The sequence below is a fragment of the Convolutriloba macropyga genome, chromosome 9 (genome assembly GCF_964194025.1).
Source record: "Convolutriloba macropyga chromosome 9, txConMacr16.3, whole genome shotgun sequence".
Taxonomy (NCBI): domain Eukaryota; kingdom Metazoa; phylum Xenacoelomorpha; order Acoela; family Convolutidae; genus Convolutriloba; species Convolutriloba macropyga.
The window spans coordinates 57,094,764-57,121,832 of NC_134476.1; the positions used below are offsets into that span (position 1 = coordinate 57,094,764).

At 35.2% G+C, this 27,069-nt stretch overlaps 2 protein-coding genes across 2 annotated transcripts in view; both read left to right on the forward strand.

Annotated features, from left to right (window-relative positions):
- The window catches only part of LOC142345883 (T-complex protein 1 subunit alpha-like), a 101,314-nt gene extending 75,273 nt beyond the window's left edge, over nt 1-26,041 (forward strand). Inside the window, exons 2-3 of the mRNA XM_075398318.1 lie at nt 24,011-24,244; nt 24,387-26,041. Coding sequence (XP_075254433.1) covers nt 24,020-24,244; nt 24,387-25,805 — 1,644 coding nt within the window. The 5' untranslated portion in view covers nt 24,011-24,019 and the 3' untranslated portion in view covers nt 25,806-26,041. The remainder of the gene's footprint in view (nt 1-24,010; nt 24,245-24,386) is intronic.
- The window catches only part of LOC142345884 (profilin-like), a 183,890-nt gene that overhangs the window by 75,268 nt on the left and 81,553 nt on the right, over nt 1-27,069 (forward strand). The window lies entirely within an intron of this gene.

Sequence of the window (27,069 nt, forward strand, 5' to 3'; positions counted from 1 at the left end):
AATTATGTTTGATACATTTTGTTCTGAGTCCTTTATGTCTTCCAGCTGTTGCAATTTTAACAAAATCTTTAGAGCTGGAAATCTCCTCGCAAGAGTCGTCAAAAATTAACAGATACTTTGTTCCGTTATTCGGTAGGTTTTGAATAAACTCAAAGTCAACTCCTTCTTTAAACTCAATATTTTTAACATCTTTAGACATTAAACCATAAAGAGATTGGTAATGTTGATAGAAGTAGTAAATTTTGTCGAACTGTGGTTGAAAATTCCAATTGTTAACCATTCATGTATAAGATGAGATTTCCCAGACCCGCTTGGACCAACCAATGAAATAAAAATTGGTTCTTTTGTGGAAATCATCTTGTTCATAATTTAGGTGAGGGTAAAATATAACCAACTGTACTAGAAAGGATAGCAATCCAAACTGTTGTTTCTTCACAATATGTAGCCAATGTTATGCGTACTATAGAACAGGCCAGAATTACAAGTATAACAAAAAATTGAGACAGAAAAACGACTAGGGACCTATTACAAGTATGTCCAAAACATTTCCATGATTGTCGTTCTTGATTATTATCATCAAAGACAAAACTACCCAAATTTAATCCTTCATCTATATGCTCAATCATTTAAACGTTATCATTGAGACGAGAGAAAAATGTTCCAACTGAATTGCGATGTAAATAAAAAAAAATGAGGTAAACTTCTAAACATAAAAAAAACAAACAACAGCGAGTGCCAAAACACTGTCTCTTCACACTGTCTCTTCACAAGAATTAATAACAAAAAGCATAAAAAAGGAAAAAAAAATCAAAATTAAGAAAAACGACAGAATTGAAATGAAGAAAAACTGTGTAACGCTAGGACAAAATTTGTTCAATTTTCCCATTTTTGAAGCAACTTTTCTATGTTTTGTAAAAGAATAAAATGATTTTAAAAAATAATTAAGAGTTAATATGATACATTACAATCAAAGTACATAAAATTTTTTACAAATATTAAATTTTGGTCAAAAAAATTAAGAACCCAAGATCCATAAGCATAAGTTTTCTTCTCTGCACAGTGTAATGTTTTCTTGTGTCGGAAGGGGTAGTTACTACACTCCCAAATAGTATCTTCGTTGGAAATCAACTTAGAAGCTTCTGGACATTCAAAATCGTCCATATTTTCCACATCCTTGCACAAGTAGTTGGATAGGATTTTACAATTTTCCAATCCTTTGGCAAAATATTCGGTTGTAGGAGAACAATGTTGATGAATTATGGTTGAGTAATCAACTTTTCCAACAAAGATCTGAGTAATCAACTTTTCCATTATTCCAATTGATTCCATGTAAATTCTTTGTGTTCCACTTTGCTTGAAATGTTGGCTTGTAGTCATTCGGTGGGAGGAATGTATATCCCACCACAATTTTTTACTTGAAAATTCCTAGCTCCTTGACAACTGTTCCCTCCAAGCACTCAATATCAAACACAACGAGCGTCATCCTCTTTTTAGCTGAAATGATTGACAAATGATAAACAATCTAGTATTTTAAAAATATGAGGATGACAAACTTTGATGTAGAGACAAAAGAATAATCCAGTTATATTACCTAGGAGACTGGAGCTGGGTAATTGTGGCAGCATGTAACAATAACCTGGCCCTTCGTCTTTTGTTGTTTTTACATCTCCAGCAGAATTATGTAAAATTGCATGTAGACAAAAAATTTTTGATCTAGCTAAGAAAAAATCCAAAAGAGAGTTTGCATATCCAATTCTTCCTCCGTGAGGAAACTGTTGATCAATTTCGTCCAAATCGACATTTGCGTCCCAAATTTTACAAGCTGCGAGAAAACTGTTTTTACGTTTTTCGTTCGTTGGAAACATTGAAAGTATTCTTCCGTAACAATTGAAAATGTTTACCAGAGTAACAATATTCATTAACTCTGAGTTGCTTCGTCCAAAATAATGCTAGCCTTTTTGTAATTTTCTATATAGGAAAGAAGGGTTGGTAAATGATCTACTAGATTTTTATACTCCTCTTTTTTCAAATCAATCGTTGTAAGAAAACTCCACTGATATCCGTTCTAGCGATGTTGAGAAATGGAAATTTCTTTTTTGTCAGAACGATATGTTGGAGTTGTTCTACGCAGTCTTTTATGAATAACCCACTTGAATTCAGAAATTCGGGACCCTACGTCTAAATTATCCAAATTGGGAAAATTTTGCGCTTCAAGAATTGTATATGAATACCTTTTAAGCTCGTGATGTAACCTGACGTGAAAAACTTTTGATTTGTCTCTGTCTGAGACTTAAGAAAATGTTTCTAGAGCATCCAATATCCAACTCATTCTGAGAAAAAGAAAGTTTCAAGTGAAAAAATGTTTACTGAAAGACAAATACATATGATCACCAAATATTCATCATTCAATATAAAAAATCATTATAATATTGCGCAGCAGTAGTTATTGAAATGTACATTGTTCAATATTAGCGAAATCTTTAAGATTTTCAATCAGTTCCTTGAATTCTTTCATTTTATAGCTGACGTAAGTCACTTGCTTGAACTCATTGCTCTCTTTGCGACAAAATAGTCGGATCTGGACATAAACTGAAGCTGGATTGTCCTGAACGTACTGTATGAAAGTAACGTTGAGTCTGTGATTTACTCCAATGCTGATCTCTCTTGCTTTGTGACATTGTTGCAGCACGTCTTCCATTTTTGGGTTCTTCTCAAATTGGGCTGGATTTTCTCGAATTTCCCAGTCTCCATTAAGCAGATCGTTCTTCAGGAGATAAAATTTTTTGAATTCGCAATCTCCAATTCTCAATTGTTGGTACTTTTCAAATGTTCCACATTTATCTTTTTTGAAGACTTGAAAAGTTGGTACAGAGTAATTTTGTCCATTTCTTATATATTTGGGACACAGTAAATCTCCCAAATCTGTTTGAATGAGAGCCAAGTCAATATAAAATGGGACATAATCAGTACCCAATTTTGGTTGTGAATCTGTAAACATTGATGGAGCGCTCGAGTAAAAAGGAGATACTTTGGAGAGAGACATTTACGTAACTTGAGTAAGCTTCGAGAAGTTGATTAAATGATTTGCTTAAAATTTTAAGGCCCTCTACAACACACAATTTCCTTTTATGCTAATGAAATCCTTGTTTTCACCCAATTTCCTAAAAAGGAAGAGAAAAATGTGTCTTTATACTTTTTCCTTTAATTTCTAATCAGAAGTTTTCAATAAAGAAAACTTCTGAATTATTATAGAATAAGCGTATTTGTGTTTAGCACGTCTGTGTTGCATTAGAGAGAAGTAGTGACGAAAATATTTTGAACGAATAAAACATCGAAACTTCTTAATCCGCTGTTTCTTGAATTGATTCATAGTTCAAATGAGTTTTTAAATTGCACATGAAATTTCATTTGTTGCCTTATTTGGAATTTGAACTCGTTTATAGTAAATAAGTTGATTTTTTTATTTGGAATTTGGCTTTATTTATAATAAATAAGTTAGTTTCCTTATTTGGATTATAAGTTCTAAAGAAATTGATTTCCATATTTGAACGTTTTACAAAAAAATTTTGTGTAAAGCCGTTGTTTATATCTGTATCTGTCAAAGATTATAGATCATATATTCTTACAAATGATTATGTTGTTGCTTCACACAACAGTTTCTGTCTCCTGAAAACCTGTCGATATCACATTGTTCTCATTTCTTCTTCCACCGAAGACTTGCTTCAAAAACTGGAAGATTTTTCTTATTTATATCAGACAGTCGATTGTTTATATACATTATATAAACATCAATTTTTTGGCAGTAATTTGGAAGAATCGAGACTTGTCTTTACTCAGTTAGACAGAGCAGTACAAGACAATTGTTAAAACAAATTTGTTGAGACGTTACCTAGTGTGTCCAAAAAAAGATTGAGTAGAAAGAAGTTCAAGAGACATCTACTGCGAGCTGAACGAAGAAATGTAATCACACAAACGATGGGATCTTCATTTCTGGACAGAATTCAATCTATTAAAAACTCAAAATATGAGAGCGAATTGTTAAAAACTGTTGACTGTTTGTTAGATGGTCATGGCGTAATTGATAACTTTCTGTTATATGTTGAAATTAGAAAGTAAAAAAATTGTAATTGCATGATAATTATTTACTTAGTATCAGTTTTACATTTTGGTTTAAAAATCAAAAAATTCAATTTCTCATTTTATACAATCTTTTTCTTGAATGTTTAGATTGATACCTCTAATCTGTTAAATGTCGAGTTTGTAACAAATTATTCTTTTAAAAGTCGAGTTTTCTCACGAAAACTTTTGTTAAATGTTGGGTTTTGATTCAATTTTTTTGTTTAAATATCAAAAAACCGATTGAAAAACTTTTGATTTGTCTCTGAGACTTAAGAAAATGTTTCTAGAGCATCCAATATCCAACTCATTCTAAGAAGAAGAAAGTTTCAAATGGAAAAAATGTTTACTGAAAGACAGATACAAATGATCACCAAATATTCATCATTCAATATAAAAAATCATTATAGTATTGCGCAGCAGTAGTTATTGAAATGTACATTGTTCAATATTAGAGAAATCTTTAAGATTTTCAATCAGTTCCTTGAATTCTTCCATTTTATAGCTGACGTAAGTCACTTGCTTGAACTCATTGCTCTCTTTGCGACAAAATAGTCGGATCTGGACATAAACCGAAGCTGGATTTTCCTGAACGTACTGTATGAAAGTAACGTAGAGTCTGTGATTTTCTCCAATGATGATCTCTCTTGCTTTGTGACATTGCTGCAGCACGTCTTCCATTTTTGGGTTCTTCTCAAATTAGGCTGGATTTTCTCGAATTTCCCAGTCTCCATTAAGCAGATCGTTCTTCAGGAGATAAAATTTTTTGAATTCGTAATCTCCAATTCTCAATTGTTGGTACTTTTCAAATGTTCCACATTTAACTTTTTTGAAGACTTGAAAAGTTGGTAAAGAGTAATTTTGTCCATTTCTAAATATTTGGGACACAGTGAATCTCGCAAATCTGTTTGAATGAGAGCCAAAGTCAATATAAAATGGGACAGAATCAGTACCCAATTTTGGTTGTGAATCTGTAAACATTGATGGAGCGCTCGAGTAAAAAAGAGATACTTTGGAGAGAGACATTCACGTAACTTGAGTAAGCTTCGATAAGTTGATTAAATGATTTGCTTAAAATTTTAAGGCCCTCTACAACACACAATTTCCTTTTATGCTAATGATATCCTTGTTTTCACCCAATTTCCTAAAAAGGAAAATGTGTCTTTATACTTTTTCCTTTAAAGGATTTCTAATCAGAAATTTTCAATAAAGAAAACTTTTGAATCATTATAGAAAAAGCGTATTTGTGTTTAGCACGTCTGTGTTGCATTAGAGAGAAGTAGTGACGAAAATATTTTGAACAAATAAAACATCGAAACTTCTTAATCTGCTGTTTCTTGAATTGATTCATAGTTCAAATGAGTTTTTAAATTGCACATGAAATTTCATTTGTTGCCTTATTTGGAATTTGAACTCGTTTATAATAAATAAGTTGATTTCCTTATTTGGAATTTGGCTTTATTTATAATAAATAAGTTAGTTTCCTTATTTGGATTATAAGTTCTAAAGAAATTGATTTCCATATTTGAACGTACTAAATAAATTTACAGAATGGCAGCAGTTATGTGTCAGGTTTTACCAAACTTTTACAAAAAAATTTTGTGTAAAGCCGTTGTTTATATCTGTATCTGTCAAAGATTATAGATCATATATTCTTACAAATGAATATGTTGTTGCTTCACACAACAGTTTCTGTCCCCTGAAAACCTGTCGATATCACATTGTTCTCATTTCTTCTTCCACCGAAGACTTGCTTCAAAAACTGGAAGATTTTTCTTATTTATATCAGACAGTCGATTGTTTATATACATTATATAAACATCAATTTTTTGGCAGTAATTTGGAAGAAATGAGATTTGTCTTTACTCAGTTAGACAGAGCAGTACAAAACATTTATTAAAACAAATTTGTTGAGAAGTTACCCAGTGTGTCCAAAAAATGATTGAGTAGAAAGAAGTTCAAGAGACATCTACTGCGAGCTGAACGAAGAAATGTAATCACACAAACGATGGGATCTGCATTTCTGGACAGAATTCAATCTATTAAAAACTCAAAATATGAGAGCGAATTGTTAAAAACTGTTGACTGTTTGTTAGATGGTCATGGCGTAATTGATAACTTTCTGTTATATGTTGAAATTAGAAAGTAAAAAAATTGTAATTGCATGATAATTATTTACTTAGTATCAGTTTTACATTTTGGTTTAAAAATCAAAAAATTCAATTTCTCATTTTATACAATCTTTTTCTTGAATGTTTAGATTGATACCTCTAATCTGTTAAATGTCGAGTTTGTAACAAATTATTTTTTTAAAAGTCGAGTTTTCTCAAGAAAACTTTTGTTAAATGTTGGGTTTTCATTCAATTTTTTTGTTTAAATATCAAAAAACCGATTCCATTTGGATGCAATAAAGCGCAAATTTTCTCCTAATTTTCAGCAGTTTACGGTATAATTTAACGCAGAAAATAAAAATATTTTTTAATTTTTAAAATGACAAGTTGTCATTTACTATAACAACTTAAAAATCAAGTTTTCATACAGCTTTTTTTCTTAGAAATCAAATTTCTGCTCAGTTTTTGTTCTTAAATATCAAATTTTTGATCAAGTATTTTTGTTGAATGTCGAGTTTTGATAACGCTCTTTCAGTTAAATATCAAGTTTGGTAACAAAGTTTTAAAAATCAAAATTTTATTTGATGATATCCTTATGACTGGTTTAGAAAAGAAAGCTCACATAAAAAAGATTATATTATACAGAATGTTTAAATCCATCACCAGGAAAATGTATAAATCAACATACAACTTTTCTGTTAAGATCGATTACAAATGAAGCTGAAAAATTATGCCAACTCAAATATATTCAAATAGAGTTCTCACAACATACTCTGGCAAGTTTTGAATCTCATTCCCAAATGGTCTAGAACGTTCAAATATTACTGGAGGATCAGTTGGTTGAACGCTGATTGAAGTTGTTGAATTTTCATTAGTCAGCAAAATTGGATTGTGGTCTGTTCCATCCTCAATGGAAGGTGTTCTCATTGATGGAGTAGTCGACATATCAGTAGAACCATATTACTGTGCCGGATCAAAGTTCTGCTGATCATTCGCTGACCAAGTGCTAGTATCAACACTTAGCTCGCTCCCATCAAAGCCTGACACAGTTTGAAGCAAATTCCCTGACTCCTCCACTGAACTCAAAACTTGATTTATGTCCGGGCTAGAGAACCAAGAGTTGGGAATTTGCCCTTCTTCCCAAGGGAAAGTATATTGAATGTTGCCAGCGACGTAATTCGGCGAAAATTCTGTCCCAGCAACGTGAGGATAGTGGTGTCCACTAATAACAGCAACTTCGTGTCCCATCGCTTAAGTTCCAAGCTGAGTCTCCGTAATTGGAACCTGACCCTGATGATAGGTGTCAAACTGTTGTCGCTGGTGTTCAATAATATGCCACACAGTGATGGGTAAAGTGATTACAGACTCATATAATCCGTTTGATAAGTCTTTAACACTTATCCGAGGAGTCTCCTCAGTGAAGGAAAATGAGTACAGAAGACTATTGTTTTGCACAGTAAACTCCATTTTGTTCAGATTAATTGATAGAAGTGGATTTTTCAGAAACGAAAGCAGTTTGTAAATGAACGTACTAAAAACTGTCAAGTAGAGAGTAAGTTAGAAAATAACAAATTTCAATTTATAGTAGGACAAAAAGAATATCTAAGTTAGAGAAAGATAAACGTTAAAACTGAAGTAAACTCTGTAGACAAGAAGAATGTGAATGTAGGATAAAGTTTTGATGAATAGTTACCAGGACGAAGAGAAACAGAGGTGAAATTAATTTTGAGGAAACGAAAGAGAATGATAATGTCTAACTATGTCGCTCCTATTTATAGTGAATTCCATCCAATAAGAACAAAGTAACCAAAGAAGAAATGATTGTGACGTTAGTAACCAAAACAGGAAATGCAAAGTTTTTAATGTAACCAAATATGGAAGAATTTGTTATAAAATGACGCTCGTATACGAAAAAGGAACATCAATGCGTGAATAGAAACCAAATAGGGTTTTTGAATAATACATGTAACACATGATATGACTACTTGTTTACTAAATAAGGATAGTTGAGTGGGAACGAACTGACATAATTTATTAAAAAGGTCAAGCTCTGATAAATTTGTTCAACTTCGTTAAATTTTAAATCAATCTCGGAAAGTGTTCAATATTTGGAACCGAACTTTTGTATATATATATATATTTGGGAGCCGAATTCCAAATCAAATTTTTACGCCTTCAGAATTGTAATCTGTATAAAAATGGAAAAACAACTCGCTTTGTACAGATGAAGTGATTGCTACGGGGTCAAGAATTGAAATGCAGTTCGCTTGTGCTAGATTTCTTTATTGTTCTAAAATTTTGGGAACAGAATTCAAAATAACTAAAATTTCGTACTTGTTAATGTGTAGCTCTGACGATAAATCAAATGATTGTTTCGTTATATAATCATCATATTTGAATTTTTTAATGGAAAAAGTTGCATATTCAAATCCTTTACTAAATCGAATTATTCTGTTATTCTGAACGTAAATGTCCAAGAAATTGTAGAAAAAGTAGGAATCAACGTCAATCTCGTCAACTTTGTAAGCATCGGCAATTCTTTCTTTCCTCTTATATATTTTTTTTAACAACAGTAAATGATTTTTGATTATCATTTTTCGCAAATGAGCAAAATTTCTTGCAATAATCTGTTTGTGTAAAAGAAAGTTAAAGCTAAGAAACAATTACACTAAATAAAATCGTTAATCTTCAGAATAGTTTCTTTAACACGGGATTTTGATTGGTTGAGAGGTTCCAAGACCATAACGTTAAGTTGTACAGTAAATATTTGTTCCTGAAGTATGGATGAATATTTGTTTTCGACATCTTTAACGTTGTTGTAAAAGCACATTCATGTGGTAATTTTCATTTTCAATACGACTAGATATGTTTGCAAGCACCGAATTCTGTCAATTGCGGATAGACACAAATTTGAATAGCAGAGTTCGTAAAGATTGGAACAATTTGTTTGAATTTTTTGTGAGTCTGTTTTTGGATTATGGCTGGATGAAATATGAAAACTTATATAAAATGTAACAGAAAAGATTAAGAAGATATATAAGAATGATTTGATATTTTTGAGTTTACGCCAAGGAATGAAATCACACATTTAAAGTGAATGTTCATAAAAATTTAAGGTATTTCAAAATGGAAGAGTCTCATTGCTTTATTAATTATGTTCTATAATGTTCGGTTATGACAACAAGCTTCCTAAAATGGAAATGATAAATTTCTATATATGGAGTGATGCGTCATAGCTGCGTTCCCTAATTGTACAAAAATAATTTCTTTCATTCTCACTTTGTTACCTTCACAATTAGTTGCTCGTCACAATACCCGAACTTGTTTCATCTTGTACCAAAACAATGCCTTCTCTCGATAGCAATCTCCCAGTAATTTGCTTTAAGTGCAACAAAATGGCGGTGAAGAAGAATATGGCAAGACACAAGCAGTCTTGTGATAAAGGGACTTTAATTTGTCCCAAATGTCCACATTTCAGTACAAAAAAGAAAGAAGACATGAATTATCACATTGCTAAGCATCATGCTCCTAAGGCTACAAAGCTGAGTACTGTGTGTACTTTATGCTTGGAGGAATTTCCGAGTTTCTATTCTCTTCAACAACACAGGAGGAGAAAGCATGGAACTTCAACAAAAGTTGGGACAAAATCGAGTGAAAAGCTTAAAGAAGTTCTAGAATCAGAGGAACTGGAAAAAGACAACGAGCAGCTGCAACAAGAACTTAGTGCTTGTCAGCACTTATTTGACAATACTGAGATGGAAAATGGGAGACACCAAGTGTTCAATTTCAAGCTGTCTAAGCTTGATCGTCATGAAATTAATAAAAAGTTGAAAGAAGTATTCGAAAAACTCAATTGTGCTGCCAAAGTCAACTTGGCTCTAGGATTTATATTAAGAAATGTGGATACGGACGAGTATCGATACTTCTACGCTCACGAGAACAACACCTTCTTCGAGAAAACTTATCTACTCTGTTCCAAAGAAGACTTAGTCTCTCTTCAGGACAGGATTGAAAAGATGGATTTTGTGGAGACGTGTGCTCAGGAGCGGGAGAATACAAAATGGCGATTTGCTCTGACTACAAATGTAACAATATTCTGTGCTCTCCTAAAAAGCATTCTAAGGGGACGTATCGATGCTGTTCTTCCTGAGCAGTTACTTAGACGATCAGATGTGAATTGTATTGTATCGAATGGCTACGGCGAGACATACAAAGATTATCTTTGCCTATTCCGAGCTATAGCTGTTCACTTATATGGATCATTGGAGCTTGAGACCAATGCAAAATATTTGTTTAGTGCATTCTTCCATTAATCTGGTCATGACGCAATCAAGTTCAGAGGGGCATCGATCGATCATCTTGTATTTGTTGAAAATGCGATAAAGCACAACATATTTATTTACGATATTGACATTGTAGATTGAGATTTTGTTGGTGCACTTGCGAGGAGAACTGTTGAAAGGTATGAGAAAAATATTAATTTATTACGTTACAACAACCACATATGCTATGTGGATGATATTAACACATTCTTTAAACGATTCCCTTGTCCCAGTTGCGATACGTTCATTCAGAAAGCGGGAAATTTCAACCACCATGTTCAAACGTGTAAAGATAGAGTACATCATATTTACCCAATGAGTGTGTATACATTGCGCGAGACCTTATTTGATAAACTTGACGGGTTTGCAATTTCTTACAACGATGATCAAAAATTGTTCAAAAACTTGGCTATTTTTGACTTTGAATCGATATGTGTACCCTCCGAGCAAATAAAAGATACAAATACAACCACTTGGATTGAAAAGCATGAACCAATCTCTGTCTCTATTTCCTCCAATTTAATTGATGAACCTGTCTTCCTATGCGATAAAGCTCCGAAAGCTCTCATTATATCTTTTGTTGAAGCTAATGAAGACTTAGCAAACAAAAGTAAAACTGAAATGCGGACAAAAATTTCCTCTATTGAAGCAATAATCAGAGCACAAGTTAACGCAATTTGGGAAAATTTAAATAAAAGAAAGGATCAAAACGCTTCAATATAAGAGTGTGAAGATGAACGTGCCGAAGAAGATGATAAAGCTGATATATCTACGCAATTTCTCCAAATGCAGAAAAAACAGCTTTAGGATTTACAGCAACACTTTGAGCGTTATGTGAATACTTTACCTGTGTTCGGATTCAATAGTGAAAAATATCATTTAAATCTCATTAAGTCCTATCTCCTGCCCTATCTTATCCATGAGCGCGACATTCAACCTACTGTTAGTAAAAAAGCAAATCACTTTGTTTCTCCTAAGTTTGGTGATGTACAATTTCTCGATATCCTCAATTTTCTCGGTGGAGCTACCTCACTTTATTCTTTTCTTAAAGCATACAAGACAAAGGAGACTAAAGGATTCTTCCCCTATGAGTGGTTTGACTCTCCCGAAAAACTCCATGCAACTTTTCTCCCTCCTTGGAATTGTTTCTTTAGCAAACTGAGAAATTATAATCCACTGGAGAAGGAATTTACTGATTTCACTAAACTGCTTAACAGTGGGTTTTCTCAACAAGAGTCATTAAAAAAGTTGAGGTTGAAAAATGTTCCTCCATCTGGAATTGACAATTACAATTACCTGAAAGTGGTCTGGGCTACTGAAAGTGGTCACCAGCAAGAACAAATGGCTACATTCAGAGATTTTGTCAAGTGGTACAACAACAAAGATATTGTTCCAACACTGGAGGCAATGCAAAAAAAATGATGGAGTTTTATCACAACAAGGGTATCGATGTGTTAAAACTCGGATGCACACTTCCGAACTTGGCTAATATCTGTCTTCACAAGTCAACAAACCACAAATTTTTTCCATTTGTTGAAGCTGACAAGGATTTACATGACAAAGTACGTGAGGATATGACTGGTGATCCATCTATTGTTTTCACCAGAAAAGCAGTAGTTGATCAGAACTTCATACGAAACTCTGAAAACCTTTGCAAGTCTATCGTAGGTATTGACGCTAGCCAACTCTATCCCTTTTCAATGTGTCAAGAAATGCCCACTGGACTTTACACTCGATGGGAATTTAATACAGATTCTCAAAAATTCAGGGCTCGAACAAACAGATCTCGAACATTTGAGAACATGGTTATGTCATATCTTCAATCACAACGTCCCGAATGTAAAATTGAGAGCTACTACACAACCGGAAAACAGAAGAAGATTGATTGTTTTAGCGTAGACGGATTTTGCGCACATTGTAATACGGTGTTTGAAGCCATGGGTTGTTATTTTCCTTTCTGTCCTTGTCCTATCTGTTCCTTGTCCAAGTCTCTCGGAAGAGGAAACACAGAGATTGATTATAAAAAGAGAACATGATGAATTGAGAAGAGATTACTTAAAAAGTAAAGGATATAAGATTGTTGAAATCTGGGAGTGTAAATGGTGGGAAAGTGTTAAAGAAGAAGAAAGTGTTAGAAATCACGTAAAAAAGAACTTTCCTTTCAAACTGTCTTTGAAGCAAGAGTCTTTACTGGATAAAATAAGAGATAGAGAGATGTTTGGATACGTAAAATGTGATTTGGAAGTTCCCGCAGGCTTGAAGTGTAAGTTTTCGAATTTCCCGCCTATTTTTAAAAATTTCAACGTTATTCGAGTTGATATTGGGGATTATATGAGAGTTTACGCTGTTGAAAACAACTTACTGAAGCAACCTCAGCGAATGCTAATTTCAAGTTTCAATCTGGAAAATGTAACAATTATTACTCCCCTACTAAATTTCTACATCAGTCTCGGTCTGAATTGTACAAGAGTTTATAGATTTGTACAGTACACGCCGAGAAAATGTTTCAACACCTTTGTACAGTCAGTGGTAGACGCTAGGAGAGGTGGAGATGAAAATCCTGATTCCAGCGTTGTTGCTGAGACTATGAAATTACTGGGTAATAGCTCTTAGGGTTATCAGATTATGGACAGAAGCAAACATACAGAGACCAAATATTTGAACAATGAGAAGACGCACAAAGCAATCAATGGGAAAATGTTTCAGCGTTTGAACAATGTCTCAAAAGAACTTTACGAAGTTGAACTAGCAAAATCAAAAATTGGACACCGCGAACCTATAATAGTTGGATTCTTCATACTTCAGTACGCTAAACTACGAATGTTTGAGCTCTGCTATAACTTCTTTGACAGTCTTTGCGATGTCAATAAATTCAAGGAGTTAGAGATGGATACAGATTCTCTCTATTTAGCCCTAGCTCATGAGTATTTGTATGATTGTATTCGACCTGCTAAAAAACAAGAATGGGAAGCATTGAGACAGCAGGACTCTAATGACTCTTTCCAAGCAGATGCTATTTCATCCGTAGAACGTGTTGCTCTAAGCATAAGAAGCATGATAAACAGGAACCAGGGCTCTTCAAGGAAGAATTCAGATGTACGGAAATGATTTGTCGTTGCAGCAAAACTTATTGTTGCTACGATGCAGAGTCTGACAAATACAAGTTCAGTAGTAAAGGTCTCAACAAAAGAACACTAGAAGAGAACGGAGATGGACCAATGGAGAAATATCGACGTGTCATGAATGAAATTATCAATCTTACTTCAACAAATAGAGGGTTCAGAACAATAAACCATTGTGTTGCTACGTATGAGCAGACAAAGAAGGGACTGTCCTATTTCTACCCTAAGCGCATTGTTCAGTCCGACGGTATTCATACAGCACCACTCAACATATAACTGAAATAGCTTTGCTATATCACAGTTCTTTAATATTCAAAATTGCATTTATACTGTGTCAGTAATTATATACTATTTTAATTCATGTTTTTTTCTATCATTGAAATTTTCCAATCAATGAGCGCGCAAAATTGATATTTTCCCCCTCAAAATTTCAGCCAATCAGGAGCGTCTCCGAACCTACCCCCCCCCCCACATTTGCACCGAATATACTACTACCATATGTGCATGCTCAAATACATGCACAAAACCTATACCCTATCTTAATACATGACGGAACCTATAACTAATCTTAATGCATGTCAGCGGCTATAACTAATCTTAAAACATGTAAGCGGCTATAACTAATCTTAATACATGTACGCGGCTATAACTAATCCTAATACATGACGGCTCTAACTAATCTTAACACATGGAGATCCTATCCCTAATCCTAATACATGCAGATTTTTTCCTAATCTTAATACATGCAGATCTATTCCTAATCTTAATACAAGCAGATCTATTCCTAATTTTAATACATATACCCTATCTTAATACATGCTATCTATACCCTATCTTAATACATGTGAGAGGCCCCCATCTCTTGATAGTTACGCTATACCCTATCTTAATACATGGGGGACCTCACCCCCCCCTGGGAAGGTAGCTCTCCTATATACTACTAATATGTGGTTGTGTTAATAAATGAGGATTATGTCAGGCGGGTGTTAAATTATTTTGAGTAAAGCGTGCTCGCGGGTCAAGATCAAAATCAAAAATAGTGTGATTTGGAGAAATTGGTTGTAAAGTATTCTTATGTTGAGCAGGTATTAACTGATTATGAAATAAGCGTACCCGCGAAGCATGTTGACTATCGAAATTTGTACAAATAAAAGGGATAAAATTTTGATTAGACTTTTGCTTGGCAAGTGTGTCGAATTATTTTGATTCGAATTATTTTGAGTTAAGTACACACGCGTTGCCGGTTGGCTATCTAAGTTTGTACAAATAAAAGGAATGAAATTTGAATTAGGCTTTTGCCTGGCGACTGTCGAAATATTTTGAGTTGCTCACCTATATACTACTCATATTACGCATATCTCAAATGCCTCATTTGGAATTCATGCTAGCGAACACCAAATTAATTCCCCAGTCGAATCGCATAGTACAAAAACTATTAGTTCTAAACTATAAATTGAGCCTCAAATACAACCATTTGAGACAAAAAACACCGGAAAAGCGTCACTCGCTTACCAAAAGCAGCCACAATTCAATGAACTAAGCCGCTTTAACTTGTCAATTACAAATGATCCTGAAATTCCTGCCCAAATTAGCACTAAAAAATCATGTATTTTAAATATTCCACGTGCTCAATTGATAAAAAAGAAAAGTTGCTTTTTGCTTAAACTCAGTTCAGTTGGTTTCAGTTGGTTTCTATCCAGAAATTCAGTCTATCCAGAAGTTCATCTCCACTAATCTAATTCAAAACTCATAAAAAATGAGCCAACAAGTGTCCGTCATGAACGGAAAATCACCCTCTACTCGAACTTCGCTTCGCATTTCGTTGACTGATAATACAACACAACGAACGCCTCGCCAATCACATTCACACTGGAATATCTGTACCCCACTAACTGATAGCCCTCAAGTTTTGTCCTGCGATAAAGTTATTACGAAATTGTTTAACAAGAATTTGCTTGCCTCTCTCACGAGCAAAGATGCAGTGCTCAAAGAGGTCCGGGACTGCATAATCCGGTCTGACGAGGAACAATTGAAACAACTAAACCCCTACCTGCATAGCTATTGTCAAAATTTGCATGTCAGCGGTGGTTGCGTTTGCATGTATGAGAAGGTGGCCATTCCAAAAGCCCTGAAGAACGCACTCATTGAGGACCTTCATTGAGGACTGGGTCGGGAAGCTGGGGCATAGTAAATTTGGCCCAGCACTTGGTGGCCATACATGAATAGAGACATTTTAGCTCGAGCAATAGAGTGCAAATCTTGCACTGCAATCGGTAAAATTTTAAAATCAATAATTCCCGCAAAGCAATATCAAGCACATAAAGCATGTATAGTCCCGAACCAAGAGATACAAATAGATTTTGCAGGGCCTTTTAATAATGAAAAAGATCATGAAATTTATATTTCAACATGTATTGATAGATTTTCCAAATATCCATCTGCTGAAATTTTTGATCACGCAAATGCTTTCAATGCAATTAAACTTTTAGATAATTATATACAAATTCACGGAGTTCCCCGATCATTACGAATAGATCAAGCTCGTTGTCTCACTGGGAATCAAGTAAAAAATTTTTGCACCAAAATAATATAACATTGATTCCAGCTCCAGCAAATGATCACCGAGCTACAGGTTAAGTAAAACGATTAGTTGTTATAATTAAGCAACGCCTTGCATGTATAAAAGAAGCAAATAAAGAATTAAACCGTTCACCATTAAATCAGCACTAAAATCAGTCCTCTACCGGCTCCGCATATGTAAACATAAAACTACTAAAATTTCGCTTTTCGAATCACACTTTGGGCGGAAAGCCAACGCTTAGCAATATTTGTACTAAACCAAACTTTTCTGATATAAGATATGAGAAAATTTTAAAGTTATTCAGACGAAGTGACGGTACCGCCCAACGAATTGCTGCCGGAGGATCACTGGGGAAATTATCGCTGTGATGAAAAAATTGAGAAGAATATGTGCAACGCCACTCAGGAAGCTCTCTCGTGAGCGGCCTGCAGAAGATGATAAAACTCGCTTCTTACGCTCGACAAAAATTCATCGCGCTACATCCATCAAGGAAGCTATGGTTCAGTTAAAGGTTGCCCGCAAGAAACAACCGAACAAACGGTCCGAAAAGAATGTCGACGGCTTATATGAGGTGTTAGCTCCTGTCTCGGTCGTCCAGAAAGCTTACCATAACGCGTCAGTAATTCGCGAACCAGGAAAGTTGGAGGTCACTGTCAGGAATAGTGACATTGCAAAATTTGGAAACAGAGACGAAAAGAAGACTAAGTTGACTGAGAATATCAATTGAAAGGGGCCAGAAATTCTGAAAAATCGACAGAAAACCAAATACTGAGTCACATTAAAGAATTCACGCGACCTCAGAAGGGTGACCGCAACATGAAGCACCGCAAACGTGACACAGCAAGCAATATATCATCCAATCGATCAAATATTGCTCGCGCAATGCGAGTCAGAATGCCAAAAGTGCCACTCATTCTCGCGCCGCAAGAGAACTCATTTGAACATGAAGCAAATTCTGCTCCGCAAGTCACAGCTTAACAATTGATTATTGCAGCTCCACCAAGAAATCAATCTACAGAACTAATGATACCCTCTCTTGCTGCACACTTGGAAGCACTGCATCAAGTTCGTCCGCGAAAAACAAAGAGGGTACCAAAAATTCCAAAATATCTTGGATTTGAAAATGATGATTCATCCGGAGAATCTACAAAGTCATGTCCAACCAATCCAACACAGCACCACAGAAAATATTGTGCTGGAAATGTCGAACCGGTACAACCTTCTTTTGTACAGACAATTGTTAATACAGCAGCCCAAGTAGAGTCAATTCCTAATCCAATCGCCTCACCCGTCATAGGAGGGGTCTCACCTACTGACCCACGCATCCGACCAGAAAATCAAATTCCCCCAGATGAAAAGATAATTGATGAGGAGGATATGTAAACTCAAAACTCTGAATGCTTAAAACTTGATACAATATTATTTATGACTAGCTATGATTACCAATAAATATATTGTTGATATTTATTTAACCAGTGAATAAGTATTAGTATGTAGACAATATAGTTATTAAAACTTTCATTTTGTGCAATTTTAATTTTCACCAAAAAGAACAAATATTGCACATCGTCATATTAATTGGTGCAGTAAAAATTTTATACGCGGTACTTATTTATTGTTTGTACTTGATCCTGAAGGACATGTTATAAAGTCAATTTAAGTTCATTGTCTACCACCTATTAATTCACATACTATGTCTGTTACACTATTTCCTGCACTGGGAATTACATAATCATATTTATTGTGACTTCTGTGCAGCTACATTTGTACCAACTCACTCTTTCAGTTTTGCATCTCGAGTTCATTCGCTCAATTTAATTGAATTCTTGATAATCGTATTTACTTTCCAAGTAAAATAGACAAGTGTCAGGTAGGCGAATTGCTAAGCGACTTCAAATAGAGAACTGTGTTAAGTGCACTCGCCACACAAGTTAACTCAACTGAAATTCTAATAGCGATTCAGATTGCAAGACCAAGTACACAATATCGATTGTGTACGACAATTAAATATACTGTTGCAAAGATGTTCCCCGTTGAAGGATGGGATTAGAAATAATATCTATTATTAACAAAAAAAGTCAACATCCAGCTAGCATTACCATGACGAGCCCTAATAAGCAACGGAAACAAATAGAAAAAAACAGTACCCAAAAATTGAAAAATTGGTTGTCAGGCAATGTTAATTAGACAATTGAAAATAATTCGGATGCATTTGAAAGACCTCAAGAACAACAACGGATTGGTAATCGACCAAAATGTTGATTCAGAACATACCCATATTTTTCTTACCGCAGAGAGTCCAATTAAATATTAGTTTAAGGAAAAGCTGCAAAACTTAACGCATTCTTCATTGACCTACGCAAAACGGAAACTAAAAACCTGCTTATCATAATTAGAGTCTAGTTTCTACCATCTAAAACTGCACGTGGTATACGAAAAAACATTCAGTGGAATCAATTCTATGTACTTTTTTGTCAGATCTAATTCACTGTGAAAGAGGCTCACAAAATTTTAATGATTGGTTTTCAACTGCTTCTGAATACACTTAGTAATTGTAGTAGTAGAGAAGGCTTCTAAAATACATCCACGCGACGGGTGGTCCACGCCCTTCTTTGTCAGTTAGATGAGCTTTGTGTGGATGTTTAAGTTCGTATATAAGCAGCAAACTCTCCAGATACAGGGGTCGTTCTCCAAAAATCGTTTCCTAAGGAATCACGTTTAAATATTGTTTATATTTTCTTTTGATTTTGATTTGCTCGTTCGATCTGTTATTCTACATAAAATGTAATATAAGATTGCTGTTTTTATCCAAAAATTTCCATAGCTTTTACTTAGTCTTGTTTTCTTGTTTTTGCAACAATAACTTCATATGTGCCTTGTCTTGTCCTTTGAATTGTGTGGTAGTTTTTAAACTAATTTATTATTATGTTGTATACGCCGTCGGCAATATTACAGAGTAAGAGACTGTAGAGTTCCAATTACATCTCAAGAGGTAGAATAGTAAGAATCAGAAGTCTGTTTTTGTATTTGAAGGCGTTTCCAATGATCCATTTTGTATTTTTCTGTAATTTCTCTAGCAAGACTAGATCTCCTTGGTTAGGGAGCCATACCTCGCTCGCCATACCTCGCTCGGATATGGGGACAACATAGCCTTTATACGCGTTCAGTTTGTTAATGACTGACCTTTTGTTCGATATGTTTCGTTTTAGGTACTAGAGTGTTCGCATTGCTTTGGAAAAACGTATATTTCGAAAAACGTATTATATCTCAGAAACTTTAAGGTTTTTTTGTCTGTTTCTTTTTCTAGTTTTTGAGACTGCAGATCTACGAAGATATTGCTGCTTTTTTCTGGAGATCTGCCAGCTATGTTCCTCAATTTTAATGCCTAATTGCCCTCTATGCGGTAAAAAAAAGTGTGGCTATGTTATGAATTATTTTATTGTATTGTTTGAATTGCGTTGCGCTGTTTTTTTATGTCTTTTTTGAGTCAGCTAAGATTTTTCGAATTGTCTGATTAACAATGACTGACGACCTATATCCGGATACTGGATTTCCGCCCTAAATTTTTGTTGAGTTTTAGGGCGTCGTGAAAGTTTTGCCTATTGCATGTTGATCGAAAAATCCCATGGAGAGTACCTTCTGCATATTGTTATGCTGGAGGGGAGAAACTACGGAAATTTAGAATTGTTCCAGTGTCTGTTGGCTTTTGTTACCATTTACAAGAGAATTTTCTTTGTTCATCAACGTAGACTGTCATATTCAGGGAGGCTAGTTCATATTTTTCTAATGTGAAATCCATTTTTTTGCAAATCATTTTTTAGTTGAAGCAAAAATATTGGGGCCGTCATTTACTGTGCATTGTCTGTGCTTTTAACTTGAGATATCGCTCTAAATAATGTTCTACTAATACTTCTATTTATATATATACACATATATATATATATATATATATATATATATTTATATATATATATATATATATATATATATAAATTAGGTCTGAGCTATTTTAAATTCTAAAAGATTTATCCGTTTTACTAGGTAAAATTTTCGTTTAAATGTTTGAGGTGACCGAATAAGACAATCTAATGCTTACTAAACTCAAAACTGCAAAATCTAATAGTTTGCTAAATCATTTGAACCGCAAACTGTAATAAGTTTTGATACTTGCCTTTTTTCTATCAGAAATGCAAATATCTGCCCCAGTTTCTCGTTGTTACATTAAAACATTTACTATATCGAAAAGTGCAAAACTTAAAACTTAATGGGTTCTTAAATCATTTGTACCGTTAACTGTAATAAGTTTTGATACTCACCTTATTTCGTTCGGGAATGCAAATCTTTGCCCCAGTTTCCGGTTTTACATTAAAACAATTAATAATGACACAAACAGCAACTTTGATGAGTCTAACCTGTTATTTGTTTTAATTCAATGCAGCTCTCCTCACTTGAAAACCTGCGGATTCGTTTGTTCTAGAAGATATTTCACCCCACAGAAACAGCCAAATATCACTGTCCACTGAAACCGAGCTCTGGAAACAACGTCGACTGACTGCTCAGACACTCCCAGTGACTTGCTGTGATTCCCTTATCTTGCATAATTGTTCACTCCCAGCTTTCGCTGCATTTCTGCCCAATTTTAAATAATTTGTCACACCGCCGGGACTGACTCTTCTTCTTATTTTACTGTGTTTTGCCTGCATTGTTTCTCTCAACTTGCCTGCGCAATGTTTTATCTGCAATTTCGTATTGTGTCACTGCCGCTGAACTTGCCTCTTTCATTCAAACCCTTGCCGAGCCGAGAAAGTGTGTTTCCTTTTTCGCAGCAACAACTGCCGTGTTGAGAAAACTTGTGTTCCCTCTTCCACACAATTACTGGCCGTGCCGATAATCGGGACACTGGGTTTTGTTCCGGATTCAATCTTCTTTTCTTAACGAAAAAAAACAATTCCCTGTCGCCAATATAGAATCCCTTGGAATTAACTTAAATTCTAAAGTTTCCTCCAATTTCGTGTGAAAATTTCGAAATGGTGGAACTAGTTGAGTTTAGAAGTTAGAGGCAAAATTCAGCGCAAAGAAGGACTAATACAAGTTAATTCTTTTCAAAATGAAATGTAGGCCAGGCCCATTCAAAAATTGCGTTAAAAGTTATTATGAACCCTGATACTTGAATTTAACGGTTTGAGCACCCGGTTTTATCTTTATTTGCGTTTGCCAAGATAACTTGGTCTCAGAGTCCTTGCTCTGTTTGTTTTTCCCAAACGCAGTGTTTGGTCCCAACGATAGCGTTGAACATTATATTTATTCTCTGATTTAACCTCGATTCTAATGTTTGAACCATAAATTCTTATGACAATTGGTTCAAGATACTGTCTCATAAATAATGAGCCATAAATCAGCGTGTTTATAGCTGTCACTTACAAGTGGTTTTTTGTTTGCAGCCATTTAAAATGTAAATTTCGAAAGCTTCCGCATTGAAAAATTCGTGAGCATGTTTGCAGGTCACTACAAAAATTTTATTATTCAATTGGTTCTCAATTGCCTTTGATGTCTTGTTAAATATGCTTTGTGAACAGATGTCAACTTGTTGAATAAGCGGCTGGAAAAATAGAAAAAAATGGCTGTCAATTGATTTCCAATCACCTCAATTGTCCTACAAAAAAGGTTCTATAGTTAGATATGAAACTTGTGAAGGGGGAAGACTGAGTAAGTGTAGAAAAATTGGTTTTCGTTTGCATTTCATTGGCCTTAGGTATTCTACAAAATGTACTTTTGGTTTCGATTTGTTTCCAGTGTAGGGTTAGGGCCACTAAAAATTGAAAATATGGATTGTCATTTGGTTTTCAATAGCTGTCCTACAAAAATTTCAATAAATGTCCTACAAAAATTTCTCTATAGTTAGATATGAACCTTGTGAAGGGGGGAGACCGCCTATCACAGGTGTCAGATCTGAGCTTTAAAAACTTTTTATAAGGCAGTTGGGGCTATTGGCGAGCAGTTGAAGGCCAAATTTTATAATTTTTGCTTCAACGCCCTTTACCGGAGTAACATTTCTCCAAGAAAAACATTTTAAAGGCTATTGATATGCAATTGAAAGCAAACCATTACAAATTTGTGAGCCCCCTTCACCGCGTTTTAGATCTGTGAAAAAAATAGGTTGAATTGCATCCACTACATGTTTTCTCGGATCTTTTCCGTTTGTGCCAACCCAGCTTAGTGGGCGCATATTATTTGTTCCCCCCAGACGCACGTGCCAAATTTTTACATAACGATTTACTATGTAATGCCACGTGCTTTGTAACTGGGGGAGCATAACGTACGGGGGGGGGGCAAAACGGAAAAGATCCGTTTTTTCTAAGACCACGTGCGATTTTAGATCCTGGTCGAAACTAGACTCTAAGTATGGTTAGCTGGGTTTTAATTTCGGTGTTGTGTAGATCACTGTAGGATGCGTTATCTTTTGTAGTTTTTTATCAGCCGCACAGCGATAGCTGGGGCTATCATTGCCCTTCTCTTGTTTTTTTAATTTCGTCGTCGAGATTTTTGTTACGACCATTTGACGTCAAAATCTGCCTTTTTTATCCGTTCATGCAATTTCAACAGAAGTGCGTGCATGACGTCATTTTTTGCTCTTAGTGGAGCGGGTTTTTTCATACATGTGATTAAGTTTTTGGTCTAAATTGACTTGCCTCACTCTCACCCATGACTTCCTTACTTTGAAATTGACTTTTCATTTTTATTCAAGGAGATAATGTCAAGTGAGTGTGTGTCACTCTGAATGAAGGTTATTTGAGAGCTGCTAACAGAAGTGGCAATAAATTAAACAGATTCTTAAGCAAATTATTACATCTCAGCAACTTTAAGGTTTTTTTGTCTGTTTCTTTTTCTAGTTTTTGAGACTGCAGATCTACGAAGATATTGCTGCTATTTTCTGGAGATCTGCCAGCTATGTTCCTCAATTTTAATGCCTAATTGCCCTCTATGCGGTAAAAAAGTGTGGCTATGTTATGAATTTTTTATTGTATTGTTTGAATTGCGTTGCGCTGTTTTTTTAGGTCTTTTTTGAGTCGGCTAAGATTTTTCGAATTGTCTGATTAACAATGACTGACGACCTATATCCGGATACTGGATTTTCGCCCTATATTTTTGTTGAATTTTAGGGCTTCGTGAAAGTTTTGCCTATTGCATGTTGATCGAAAAATCCCATGGAGAGTACCTTCTGCATATTGTTATGCTGGAGGGGAGAAACTACGGAAATTTAGAATTGTTCCAGTGTCTGTTGGCTTTTGTTACCATTTACAAGAGAATTTTCTTTGTTCATCGACGTAGACTGTCATATTCAGGGAGGCTAGTTCATGTTTTTCCATTGTGAAATTCATTTTTTTGCAAATCGTTTTTTAGTTGAAGCAAATTTTTGGGGCCGTCATTTACTGTGCTTTATCTGTGCTTTTAACTTGAGATATCGCTCTAAATAATGTTCTACTAATACTTCTATTTAACATTTACTAAAATTCTTGGATACCAGAACAGTCACAGCCACAGTTTTTTTTGGATCATACTACGGGCTATTATATAAAGATGAGGAAAGATTTGTTAAGCAAAAAGGCTTTCAGAGTTGGTCGGTGACGTGTTAATCATAAATTAATCAAGCATGTTCTCTTATCTGTACTGTGTCCAAATGATGAAAAACACCTTTTTGTATAATTGCCAGTGTTTGGGTGACATTCACTTTTCAAAAATTTATTGGGTACTCAATTTTAGATCGTTATGGCTTTCACTTCGTCCCTTTCGGTTGGTGGCGAACGAACAACTGGTCAAACTGTTCGTTCTCAAAACGTTTTGGCTGCGCAGTCCATTGCCAACATTGTGAAGACTTCCCTTGGTCCTGTAGGATTAGATAAAATGCTTGTTGATGATGTTGGAGATGTCACAATAACAAACGATGGTGCTACCATCTTAAAGCTGTTGGATGTCGAGCACCCAGCTGCTAAGGTTAACATGTTTGCATTCTCATATTGGTTTCTCTGGATAATATTGAAATGATCCCGTGCGGTGTTACAAAACCTAATTAAAGTCAAGATGTATATTTATGTATTCGGTTTTTTCCTCCTACTATTATTAAGTTTCTCATTAGGTTCTCGTGGAACTAGCTCAACTTCAAGATGAAGAAGTTGGCGATGGAACAACATCAGTTGTAATCATAGCGGCCGAATTGTTGAAAAATGCAGACGAACTGGTGAAACAAAAAATTCATCCAACATCGATTATCAGTGGATACCGCCTCGCTTGCAAAGAGGCTGTGAAGTTCATCAAAGATCAGTTGTCTGTGCCATTTGATGAGCTTGGATCAGAATCACTTCTGAACGTAGCCAAGACTTCGATATCTTCGAAGCTGATCGGAGGCGTGGATGGGGATTTCTTTGCCAATCTAGCGGTCGACTCAGCCCGAGCTGTACAATATAATGGTCCTGACGGCTTGCCTAAAGTACCAGTGAAGTCGGTAAATATTTTGAAGGCGCATGGTAAAAGTACAAAGGAGTCAATTCTTGTCAAAGGTTACGCCCTTAACTGCACTGTAGCCTCGCAGTTGATGCCCAAGAGAATTCAAAACGCTAAAATTGCATGTCTAGATTTCAGCTTGCAGAAAACAAAGATGAAACTAGGAGTACAGGTAATCTCTGAGAACGCGGAACAGTTGGAAAAAATCCGCGAGAGAGAAGCTGACATTACAAAAGAAAGAATTGCAAAAATTATGGCAACTGGAGCAAATGTGATCCTCACTACTGGAGGCATTGACGATATGTGCCTCAAGTTCTTTGTTGAGAAAAATGCAATGGCTGTGCGAAGGTGCAAAAAAGGAGACTTAAAACGAATCGCCAAAGCTACTGGAGCAACATTGATGGGATCTCTGGCAAACCTTGAAGGCGAGGAAAGCTTCGAAGCTTCCGCTCTGGGCTACGCTGAAGAGGTTGTTCAAGATAGAATCTGTGACGATGAATTGATCTTCATCAAAAACCCTAAAGCCCGAACTGCTGCCTCGGTTATAGTGCGAGGTGCTAACGATTTCATGTGCGATGAAGTTGAGCGATCGTTGCACGATGCACTCTGTGCAGTCAAACGTGTGATTGAAAGCAAGAACTTGGTCGCAGGTGGTGGTGCTGTCGAAAGTGCACTTTCAATATACCTCGAGAACTACGCGACCACAATGGCGTCGCGTGAACAACTCGCTGTTGCCGAGTTTGCGCACTCGCTACTTATAATTCCTAAGATGTTGGCTGTTAACGCGGCTCAAGATGCTGCTGACTTGGTTTCGAAGTTGCGTGCCTTCCACCATGCTTCTCAGACGTCGCCTGAAAAAGTTGGCTACAAGTTTGTTGGACTGGATCTGCATCAAGGAAAATGTAGGGATAACAAGAAAGCCGGAGTGGTAGAACCCGCGGTCAGTAAAATCAAGTCTCTTAAATTTGCAACAGAGGCTGCCATTACAATTCTGCGAATCGATGATCTGGTCAAACTGGAGCCAGAACCAAAAGAGCCTCCCCGAAGACATTAAGACGCTACGAACTGCCATTGATAACATAAGAAATGCCATTCACCATCACCGTCAACTGTTTTAATTACAAAAGCGTCGATTGATTTATACATTTATTGCTTGTAATTAAAAATGTTTGCATACGTACAAATTTGCTGTGCAATTTTATTGGGAATGATTTGAGGAACGTGAAATGGGATAGAAATGGAAATGTTGCATAAGTTGTAAAAATCTAATTAAATTTGCTCTGATGTCAATTCTTTTTGAAAATTATAACTTGCTTAAGTAGAAGCGTATAACTGCTGAAAATTTTGGCAACGTTTGCAACCAATAGAACCACTTGTCTCTTTTTCTTGAAAGACAGGTGAAAGCTCAGGCTTTTTTTTAAATTCTTATTGTACACTAAATTGTAGAACTCTCAAAAGCTAAAAACTCTTCAAAAGCTGAAAACAGCCGTTTTCCAAAAGAAATTAGTGGCGGAAATTATTGCTATGAAAAACTATAGAACTATAGCTGTCTTTCCAAAAATATAGTTAAAAATGGAAAAATTTTCTATATGTAGATGCTTTTCTGGGTTCGTTTTTGATTATATGGATAAAACATGAAAACATTTAGTTAAAACTATTGTGACTTCAACCACATTTAACAATGTTTCTGACAATCGTTTTTGCTGAGAAAATTTGCCAGTAAGAAAAATATTTTGAATCAGAAGTAATCAATTTGACTTTAGAATTGTAAAAAACTTTGTTTCGACCCACTTTAGTGGGAGAGGAACTATATACTCAAATGGGTGTTTTTTCTTTTGTTCAGACGATTTTGGCCAATCGATATAATTATCGTAGAGTTGTGAGTGGTATCATTAGAAAGCACGTCCAGGGTAAAATATGGAATTAATTTTTTTTTCAATTTATGCTTTTTATAGGGAGTTATTGAGGTTTAAAATTTTGTGAATATTAGACGTAATTCAGCTGTTTTTATTCACATTTTCGGTATTTTTGACCAAATTTTCGTTAGTTTTGCAAAAGTATGTTAAAATTGTTACTTGTAGTGTTATCAATTTTATCTCTAAAGATAGAGGAGGGCTGCTGAATTGTTCGATCCGAGTTTTTTCGCTAGAATTTATGCTAAATTTTTCAGAATTCAGACTTCTTTCGTAAAAAATGGGACCAAATTTGCTTTTTTAGCCCACTTGTTTTAAATTTGCTAGAAGTAGATGCCTTAAGACTGCGGCCATATTATTCTTAAGCCTGAAAAGAGCTAGTTGTACTCCGGCTGGCTTTAAGAG